Here is a 10776-nt window from a genome sequence, read left to right as displayed (position 1 = left end):
TTCCCCCCTCCACTCCCCCTACTCCCGCCCTTCACCCCCCCTACTTCTACTCTCCCCCCTTTCACTCCCCCTCCTCCCCCCCTACTCCCCCCTTCACAACTTCAAACCCCCCCTATTCCAACCCTTCACTCCCCCTACTCCCCCCTTCACCCCCCCTACTCCCCCCTTCACTCCCCCACCTCCCCCCTTCACTCCCCCTACTCCCCCTACTCCCCCCTTCACCCCCCCTACTCCCCCCTTCACCCCCCCTACTCCCCCCCTTCCCCCCCTACTCCCCCCTTCACCCCCCCTACTCCCCCCTTCACTCCCCCTACTCCCCCCTCCACTCCCCTCCTCCCCCCTCCACTCCCCCTCCACTCCCCCCCCTCCCCCCTCGTCTGTCACCTGGCAGGAGGCCCTACCTTCCTTTCTATTCTCTTCCTCTCTGGATCGTCCCCTCACCCAGACCCTCCACTGACCCAATTACACACAGCAAGGGGGAGGGCAGGAGACACCGAGAGAGAGAGATGGGAGGATGAGAGAGAGGGAGGGTGAGAGAGAGAGAGGGAGAGAGACATGGGAGTGAGTGTGAGGGAAGAAGAGAGGGAAAAGAGAGAGAGGGAGAGAGGACACAGAACTAAGGAGGAGAGGGACGGACGAGAAAGAGAAACCGCGAGAGGGAGGGAAGAAGCCAGCCAGCACGTAGAGTTTGAGATCGGAGGTGCGGAATGTGGAGCGAGCGTTAGAAACATATTCCTCCTCCCACCCAACAACCAACAAAACAACTTCACCTGGGACCCAAAGTACCTTTGGACTCTTGGTGGAGGACGCGGCGGTGCTCTGGAAGCGGCGGTCTAGTTCCTCGGTCCACTCCCGTCCTGCGAGGAACAACGGTCTGCCTCTGAGAGAGAGAGGGGGAGAGAGAGAGGCTCCTCTGAGAGAGAGAGAGAGAGGGGGGAGAACGAGAGGCTCCTCAGAGAGAGAGAGAGAGAGAGAGAGAGGGGGGAGAACGAGAGGCTCCTCAGAGAGAGAGAGAGAGAGGGGGGAGAACGAGAGGCTCCTCTGAGAGGGAGAGAGAGGGGGGAGAACGAGAGGCTCCTCAGAGAGAGAGAGAGAGAGAGAGAGAGAGAGAGGGGGAGAACGAGAGGCTCCTCAGAGATAGAGAGAGAGAGAGAGAGGGGGAGAACGAGAGGCTCCTCTGAGAGGGAGAGAGAGGGGGGAGAGGGGGGGAGAACGAGAGGCTCCTCTGAGAGAGAGGGCGAGAGGGGGGGAGACGGGGGGAGGACGAGCGGCTCCTCTGTGGTTCTGGGCGGCGCGGCATCAGGATGGCTGAGCTCCTGCGGGGGGTGGCGGAGACGGAGACCAGGGGGGGAACAGCGCGCAGGGCTGGACTCTAGCTCCATATCTGGTGACGGGCGGGGGAGGAGGAGGAGGAGGGAGGGGGGGTCGCTGACAGCGGCAGGCGGAGTGGGGGTGCAGCAGCACAGGTGGGGGAGGCAGCCGGCATGAATCTGTTCTTCCAGGAGACGGGGGAGGTGGAGGGTCTGCAGACCGTCGGCATTCTCCTGGTGGTCTGCAGCTCCCTCAAGCTCATGCACTTCCTGGGACTCATCGACCTCAGCAGCCCAGGTACGGTACCCCCACCAGCCCAGGGACAGTACCCCCCGGGGTCCCCTTGCAAAGTCTCCGCAAAGGTGTAGATTAATGGAGTCGGGATAAGATGGTATCTTTTTGTATGCATGGTTGGTTTATACAGACTTCAGGACACATCTCTCTGTGTGGATGGGGTACGATTGCGGGTGCCTCCATTTCTCCGGTGTGTGTGTGTGTGTGTGTGTGTGTGTGTGTGTGTGTGTGTGTGTGTGTGTGTGTGTGTGTGTGTGTGTGTGTGTGTGTGTGTGTGTGTGTGTGTGTGTGTGTGTGTGCGTAAAACTGTGTTTGTGTGTGTGCGTATGTTTTTGTTGGTAGCAGTTTCTGTTTGTGTGTCTATACCTGCACACTGAGTGTGTGCGTTGATTTATTTGCAAGTGTGTGTGTGCGTGTGTGTGTGTGTGTGTGTGTGTGAGACAATGTAATGGAAAAACATTTTAATACCTCATTGTGAATTTTGGTATAGAGTGATTTGACTGAACCAATGTATCTCCATTGTTAGTAACCCAATGAAAACATATTCCTTTCATGCTCTATTTTTAACTCCAACTCAATTGATAGTTCTTAAAATAGAGACCACTCTCCAATTGCTGTATTATGTCAGCCTGTATGACCTTGTTACTTGGTGGATGTTTAATATTTATGTATAACCTTTAGCCTGAGATCTCCAGACCAATTCATAAAATAGAATTAACCTCAGTTAATTTTAGATTCCCAAAGAGACAGACCAAAGTTCTCTGGACACAATTGGACAGACCTAAAACCAATTCCAATCCTGAGACCATTCACGCGTGATAGATCAGCAGCAGTCATCTATCGAGGTCGTTTATGAAATGCTCCCATAGGGCGCTCCGTGTAGTCATCGTATCATCCCGCCCCACATTAGATAGAAGGTTGTGATGGGTCTGCTCTGAATCTGTCTGAACGCGCATCCGAGGGCAAATAAAACATAACCCTGGAGATTTGTCTGGTTCCAAGTATATAATGTACTTGTTTTTGTGGAAATTGCGATGAGCTATTGCAAGTGCAACATTTGAACCACTAGGTGGCAGATGAGACAACAGGTTCATGGCATGATTGAACACCGTGGCTTCAACCCCAAAAGGGCAGTGTGTCTGTCCTTAACAGACAGACACACAACAGATTTAATCAGTGTCATGGGCCCTCAAACAACACCCTGTCACATGATTGTATGTTGTAAGTATGTTGTAGTATCTCATATAATACGAGTAGATCACGTGAAATCTAATTTCCCCTACATTTCTTTATGATCACTCCAGTGCAAGGCTTGGCAGTGAGTGGAACAATTGAAAAAACAATCGTATCAAGCGATTACGCAGTACTCTCCTATTGACGTGTTCTCCGAATTGAAACAGATGCACTGTTTAGTCAGACTCACTCTACCTACGTAGGTTTCAGCCTTGCGGTTCAGGAACTGAATCTCAATTGAGTGTTTCCACTCAATTCTGAGCCTGGGTTGAAAGATATTAAAAAAAATGACTTGATGTTGATGTTTCTTGAAACGTAATGACTCTGGCAATATACTCAATACATAACCCTCTGTGAACAAACTGAAGATTTTATATTATTTTCTTAACTGAATTTAATATTGCTGTATGCTAGCACTGATGAGGATGTACAATCACCTCACTGTCCAACTGGAAGCACACAAACAAACACACACACACACAGACAGACACACACACACACACACACACACACACACACCGAACACACACATGCGCGTACACACGTACACACGCACACCCTGGGGCAAGGAACTGGCTGTGCGCTAGGTTGCAGGGTGATGGTGGTGACTGGTGTCTGGCCGGAGCATCATGCGTGACGCCAGAGTCCCAGAGTGCCAGACCCACTGTCACTGACCAGGGAGTAGACCAGAGCAGGATATAAGATGGAGGCAGAGACAGGGGCAGTCCACAGAGGCTAGTGGGAAGAGGCTAGTGGGAGAGGCTAGTGGACAGAGGCTAGTGGGAAGAGGCTAGTGGACAGAGGCTAGTGGACAGAGGCTAGTGGACAGAGGCTAGTGGACAGGGACTATTGGACAGAGGCTAGTGTACAGGGACTATTGGACAGAGGCTAGTGTACAGGGACTATTGGACAGAGGCTCGTGGACAGGGACTATTGGACAGAGGCTCGTGGACAGAGGCTCGTGGACAGAGGCTCGTGGACAGAGGCTCGTGGACAGTCCAGTGGAGAGGAGCCAAAGCCAGTCCCACAGCCCAGGTAGAGGTAGAGGAGAGGTGCTCTGGTTGGACCGACCCCACCCCTCCATCCCCATGGCCTTCATCCCTCAGACAGCTGGGGTCCTCCTGAAGGGGGTCAAAGGGCTGTTCCCGTGGAGGAGCAGTGGCAAGAGTGAGTATGTGTGTGTAGCGGTGTGAGCATGTGCAAAGGGTACTCTCTCCACCTCTGTTTCTTTCTTCTATTGGTTTGTTAATCTATCAATTGGCATAATCATTCCTTGACCATTGAAGGCAGTGTTGGATTGTGTGAATCGGCCAGATGTAGCCAGATGAGGGTATAATTGTTAGAGATGGCTGGATTAGTTCAACGTTTTTTATTGCAGTTCCTCCATACGGTCCGCAGGTCTGGCATATAAAACGGGGGCTTAGAATGAACACCTTCTTCTCATGTCCCCACCACTGGATGATAGGATGCTTCGTCTGGCGCTGGTGCAGTGAGCTCCGGTCAGTAGGGTCTCGGTGTCTGGGGCTGGTGCAGTGAGCTCCGGTCAGTAGGGGCTCTGTGTCTGGTGCAGTGAGCTCCGGTCAGTAGGGGCTCTGTGTCTGGTGCAGTGAGCTCCGGTCAGTAGGGGCTCTGTGTCTGGTGCAGTGAGCTCCGGTCAGTAGGGGCTCTGTGTCTGGGGCTGGTGCAGTGAGCTCCGGTCAGTAGGGGCTCTGTGTCTGGTGCAGTGAGCTCCGGTCAGTAGGGTCTCGGTGTCTGGGGCTGGTGCAGTGAGCTCCGGTCAGTAGGGGCCCTGTGTCTGTGTCTGGGGCAGTAAGCTCCAGTCAGTAGGGGCTGTGTCTGGTGCAGTGAGGGCCGGTCAGTAGGGGCTCTGTGTCTGTGTCTGGTGCAGTGAGCTCCGGTCAGTAGGGGCTCTGTGTCTGGGGCTGGTGCAGTGAGCTCCGGTCAGTAGGGGCTCTGTGTCTGGTGCAGTGAGCTCCGGTCAGTAGGGGCCCTGTGTCTGGTGAAGTGAGGGCCGGTCAGTAGGGGCTCTGTGTTCTTGAGGTGTGAGGGGGCAGCATGGCGGAGCTGCCATTAATGCTCTTTTACGATCTCTTCTCTGCATGGTCTCCCGTCCATAAGCCAGGTCAGCAAGTCAAACTAGACCGCATGATGTCTGTCTGTGTGTACGCGCAGCGCTCAAAAGTACGATAACAATCGCCGGGCATGCTGTGTGTGTGTGAGTGCTCTGAGTTTAACCTCTGTGCTGTGATTGGTGCTTGCAGGTAACCCTTCCAACAGCCAAAGCAAAAAAAGCATAAAGCAGCGTTTCCTCAAGCTGCTGGCGTGCTGCAGCGCCCCGGCCCCGCCCTCTGTCAGTGAAAGCAAGTGACCCTCCGCTGTCTCTGTCTCCCATGTGACCTTCGATGACCAATACTCAGGGAACACAAATCCATCGACTGGACAGGACTCAGGACCGCTGTTAGTGGGCGCGCAGGTTTAGACTAGAGACACAAGCAGTGGAAACAGGCACAAGGGCACAAACACGGAAACAGACACACACACAAATAGGCATAAGTGCTTTATTTCGCCTAATGGTGCAGGCCTGTTGGCCCATTTCGTGATTGAACGTCATTGTTCCCTTTGGCAATGAACTGTCCTTTTTTCTGTGCGTGGCAGTGTGTGTGTGTGTGTGTGTGTGTGTGTGTGTGTGTGTGTGTGTGTGTGTGTGTGTGTGTGTGTGTGTGTGTGTGTGTGTGTGTGTGTGTGTGTGTGTGTGTGTGTGTGTGTGTGTGTGTGTGTGACAGAAGTAAGTGAGTGTTCCAGGGGAAAACTGATTGAGAGGGAGATAAAGAGGATGCCTAGATGTTCTGTGCTAGATGTATCTGGCTTTAGGCTGAGATGGATTCAGGTCCATTTGAAGCAGTGGTTCGTTGATGACGGATTGCTTCTTGAATGAAAAAGGGTTAAAAAACCCCGAAAGGGTTACAAACCCCATGTTTTGAATGACAATGGGATGCACGTCTTTCTTTATGCTATCCCACTAATAATATCTTTCTGGCTTTGTAGTGATCATCAGCGATGGCAATTGCGTGATCAATTTGATATTCCATCTAATAAAATTAGGCTATAGTATAATATAAAAGTGATGGACAACAGGGTCTAAAAATATAAAATAACCATAACCAATCATCACAGAGGAGTGTATCCACTCCAAATCTACTCAATAGCGTGCGAGGAAAATTTGAAGTAATATATTGATCCACATCTCAAAGTTTATTGATCCACATCTCAAAGTCAGCTAATAAACTCTTAGTCTTAGAAAGTCTTAGAATTGTAGGGGTGTGGTGCCCCCAGTAATTGGACACTAGCTTGGCCACGTGAGGGTATGGTAATTGGTCGACCCCCTGACTAAGAGGCCATGAGGGAAAATAGACTCCACACAAAAAAACCACGGTTAAGAACAGAAGGAAACCGAGAGACAGAGATTATCTTTAGATTGCGATGGATTTCATGGAACATCATTTTCTGATGCCTAATGCACTCCTCGGTAACCCACATCAAAATGTTGAAAGAGAAAAGTTAATTATAGATTTCTGTTGTCTTTCACTTTATACAATAATAGTCCAGTCTATGGCGGTTGTCTGAATAATCCACTCCAATACAAAGGCTGTTTGGCTGGTTGTCTAACCCCAGTCTCCTCCCTTCTCCCACAGACAGCATCGAAGATGACTTTGAGTTGTCCACCGTGTGCCATCGCCCGGAGAGCATGGACAAGCTGCAGGAGCAGACTAAGTTCACCAAGAAGGAGCTGCAGGTCCTCTACCGGGGCTTCAAGAACGTACGTGGCACCCTTGGGAGAGAAAAGCATTTAACCAGGATAGATTATATAGTATCACCTTTAGATTGAGAGACTAGGGGCAATTAGTCCTGTTGTCCTGTTGTTTAGCTGTAGGATTCCTACAGATAGACTGAGGTCAGGGGGATCAAACCCGGTACCTTTCAGCTTGGAGTCAGAACACCCTATCCCCCCCCCCCGCCCCTATCATAGATACTTAAGTAGATACTGTACTACTTTAGATGGAAGGACGAACCAAAGCAGAGGGTTGGTGAAGACGCTGTGTGGTGGTGGATAGTGTGGATGCTCACTGCTCTGTTTGTGCTTTGTATCCCAGGAGTGTCCAAGCGGGGTGGTGAACGAGGAGAACTTCAAGACCATCTATTCTCAGTTCTTCCCACAGGGAGGTGAGAGGGGCTGCAGTCCTGCCGGCTTTAGATGTTCTGCGTCATCACGACTTTTAGAAATGATTCATTAAGCATACGTTTCGTTTCATGATACAACATGCTATTCATGTTTTGATTAAAGGAACACTGTGTAGCCTGCTCTAATGCTGGGCCTTATACTTAGTTTCAACATGAGGAGTACGCTATAAACACAATGTTTATGTGTCAATTACCTTCCCCCGTAGCCCTGGGCTAACCCTTGAGACAGATAACAAGAAGATATTTTCAAATTGGTGGCTGACTCCACCTTGTTACTATATACTTTATACTTGGATAATAGGCCAGCACAGAGAAAGCCCAGGCGCACCATTATTTTTCTTTATAGCTTTCTTTCCATTTCCTATACTTTGGTAGTTGAGAGCCAGAGAGAAAAAAATGTATATTCCTCAGTGCAGAATTCATTTTAACACAACAGGGCATGTCACATTGCATATAAACATCATACAAAAATAAATTAAATAATAAGCAGTATAGTTAGCATTGTTGCTATATTTAGCTTAGCTCATGTTCTAATATTTGTTGGTGTCTGTGTTCTTCAGAGACTTCGTTCATGTCTCAAGTCTGCTGCTCTCTGCCTTTCTAGATTCAAGTATGTACGCCCACTTCTTGTTTGAAGCCTTCGACACTGACAAGAACGGCTCTGTTAGTTTTGAGGTGAGCGCTATTTTTGTTTGACTGTCTCAAAAAGAACACAATATATTTTTGTCTCCAGCAGGTTAATCACTTTCACTGTCCCAAGAATAATCCGACTTGGAAGAAGATGCATTTTTATACTGTGCTTCAATGCTAAAGTATACTGTTTATTCATAATTTAATTTGAACCATTGCCAGTTTATTATTAGAAGTCATTATTGTATTTGCCTGTATTGTTTGTGTTGTTTTGGGTGGTTCTTAAATGTGTGACGTTGCAAATCAGATCTCTCTTGGAAAAGAGGTGCTTAATCTCATTGAGACTAACCTGTATGAATCAAGGTCAAATAAATACAAATCCTGTACTGAGTGAACCTCCTTCTCCACGGAGTGAACCTCCTTCTCCACTGAGTGAACCTCCTTCTCCACTGAGTGAACCTCCTTCTCCACTGAGTGAACCTCCTTCTCCACTGAGTGAACCTCCTTCTCCACTGAGTGAACCTCCTTCTCCACTGAGTGAACCTCCTTCTCCACTGAGTGAACCTCCTTCTCCACTGAGTGAACCTCCTTCTCCACTGAGTGAACCTCCTTCTACACTTAGTGAACCTCCTTCTCCATTGAGTGAACCTCCTTCTCCACTGAGTGAACCTCCTTCTCCACTGAGTGAACCTCCTTCTCCACTGAGTGAACCTCCTTCTCCACTGAGTGAACCTCCTTCTCCACGGAGTGAACCTCCTTCTCCACTGAGTGAACCTCCTTCTCCACTGAGTGAACCTCCTTCTCCACTGAGTGAACCTCCTTCTCCACTGAGTGAACCTCCTTCTCCACTGAGTGAACCTCCTTCTCCATTGAGTGAACCTCCTTCTCCACTAAATGAACCTCCTTCTCCCCAGGACTTTGTGTTCGGCCTGTCCATCATCCTGAGAGGCACCATCAACGACCGGCTGAACTGGGCCTTCAACCTGTACGACCTGAACAAGGATGGCTGCATCACCAAGGAGGTACTGCACTGGGACACACGGACACACACCCACTCACACACGCTTACACACACACACACACACACACACACAACCACACGCACACACAACCTTTTTGAATGAAGGTTCCAAGATGAACCCACCTTCACACTAGGGTTCTTCCTGATAGAATGACACGCCTCCCTTTGTTCCTTCTGCAGGAGATGCTGGACATCATGAAGTCGATCTACGACATGATGGGGAAGTGCACCTACCCCAATATGCAGGACGAGGCCCCCAGGGAACACGTGGAGAACTTCTTCCAGGTCATCTCAAGTCTAGTGTGCTCCTGTAAAGTCCCTGCCTGCCTCACTCCTTATTATTCCCCAGAAGAATAGAGTGTAATAGAGCAGGCAGAGTCTAGAATGTTATTTTTCGAAATAAAACATTTGACCCAGGGGAATGGCCTGGCCGAGCAATTACTTTGATTTGTAACCCTGAACTCTTTACCTGCAAAATGGTTGAATCTATCTGCCATTTGCTGCGTTCACGCTGGCTGCCCGAGCAAGTGGGTTGCAATATCTCTAATATGCAATATCTATCTAAATGCAGATTGGGTCGCCAGAGTTCAGACTATTTCTGATTATTTTCAAAATGTCTGTTTTTATTAAATATATACATGGTGTTAAAGTTCAGTGTTGGGGTTAAGCTTTAGGGCTAGGTTTAAGGGTTGGTTAGAGTGAGGCCTGCTGGGTCCAGGCTGGAGAGCCTTGGATGGGCCCACAGTCCCACCACGGGCCCCTGCTGCCCCTGAGACCTATGAAGTGGGGTACAAAAGGGTTGAGAACCCTTCAATAGAGACACACTAAGGTCTAAACTTGGTTTCATTTGAATAAACCTCTGTGTCGGTTCTTTCTTCTCCGTATTTTCAGAAAATGGATCGTAACAAAGATGGAGTGGTGACCATCGAGGAGTTCATCGAGTCGTGTCAGAAGGTAAGCGTCCATACAGGGATGGCTTTGAGTTTCACCAGAGTGCATGGCCTGATTCTGCTCTCCTTCCCTTTCTCTGCAGGATGAGAACATCATGCAGTCCATGCAGCTGTTTGACAACGTTATTTAAAGGAGCTGGAGCAACAGAGGATCCACCACACTGGGAAGGGGTGTGGGTCTACAGCGTGTGTGTGTGTGTGTGTGTGTGTGTGTGTGTGTGTGTGTGTGTGTGTGTGTGTGTGTGTGTGTGTGTGTGTGTGTGTGTGTGTGTGTGTGTGTGTGTGTGTGTGTGTGTGTAGGTGCGTACGTGTGAGCGTGTGTGCATGTGTATGTAGATTGTGATAACTCTCCATCCGTAGGCTGCTGGTCGAGGGGCAACAGGAGAGGAAAGAGAGAAAGAGGGGGATGAGTGAGAGGGTTTTGTCATCGGGGAGATTCCTGTCAGACACAATAGTTGTCTTACAAATTTCTTGTTTATCCTGAAAACGTGTACGGACCTCACAGGAAGAGAGAGTAGATGACAAACATCTCACAACCCGAAGACATTCCCATGTTTTATAGAAGGTTACTTCTGACAGAACATTAGAGTTCATCAGGATGGAAGGCACCGTGATTCCTGCTTCAAGAATGTCTTAAGAAGGTTTTGGGAACAAACTGTCATCTTGGTCCGTGGGTACAATCTATACTCAAAAGCTACAATTTGCCCCATTTTCTGCTGGTTCTTGCAGTTAATCTAGCACCACCTGGTGGACTAAAAGGATCCCAAACAGTCTCAAAGGGAACTATGGACCCCTACAGAGAGAGAGAGAACTGGTCATCTTTTATCAAGGGTCGAATGGCAGACGAATGCACAAGTATTGTTTTCAATAAAGAACTAATTTCAATATCGCATGATGATGTCACCAATATCCAATTATGTATTTATAGTGGAATTCCAAAGTCTGCCTCTATCTGTCAAATGTTCCCTTTCATCTAAAGGTGCCTCACCCATAGTTTGTGTGTGTGTGTGTGTGTGTGTGTGTGTGTGTGTGTGTGTGTGTGTGTGTGTGTGTGTGTGTGTGTGTGTGTGTGTGTGCGCGCGCGCGCGCAAACCTGAG

The 10776-nt window shown here is 49.3% G+C and overlaps 1 protein-coding gene across 2 annotated transcripts in view; it reads left to right on the top strand.

Annotated features, from left to right (window-relative positions):
- The window catches only part of LOC130404500 (Kv channel-interacting protein 2), a 43768-nt gene extending 32992 nt beyond the window's left edge, over positions 1–10776 (top strand). Inside the window, exons 2-9 of one of the 2 annotated variants that reach the window (XM_056609274.1) lie at positions 5100–5198; positions 6531–6655; positions 6990–7059; positions 7682–7752; positions 8622–8729; positions 8909–9013; positions 9620–9682; positions 9762–10776. In XM_056609274.1, the coding sequence (XP_056465249.1) occupies positions 5100–5198; positions 6531–6655; positions 6990–7059; positions 7682–7752; positions 8622–8729; positions 8909–9013; positions 9620–9682; positions 9762–9809 (689 nt within the window). In that variant the 3' untranslated portion in view covers positions 9810–10776. The remainder of the gene's footprint in view (positions 1–5099; positions 5199–6530; positions 6656–6989; positions 7060–7681; positions 7753–8621; positions 8730–8908; positions 9014–9619; positions 9683–9761) is intronic. The other variant, XM_056609276.1, reaches the window with a different exon arrangement.

The sequence above is a fragment of the Gadus chalcogrammus genome, chromosome 15 (assembly GCF_026213295.1).
Source record: "Gadus chalcogrammus isolate NIFS_2021 chromosome 15, NIFS_Gcha_1.0, whole genome shotgun sequence".
NCBI classification, from domain to species: domain Eukaryota; kingdom Metazoa; phylum Chordata; class Actinopteri; order Gadiformes; family Gadidae; genus Gadus; species Gadus chalcogrammus.
This window is presented reverse-complemented; position numbering and strand designations above follow the sequence as displayed.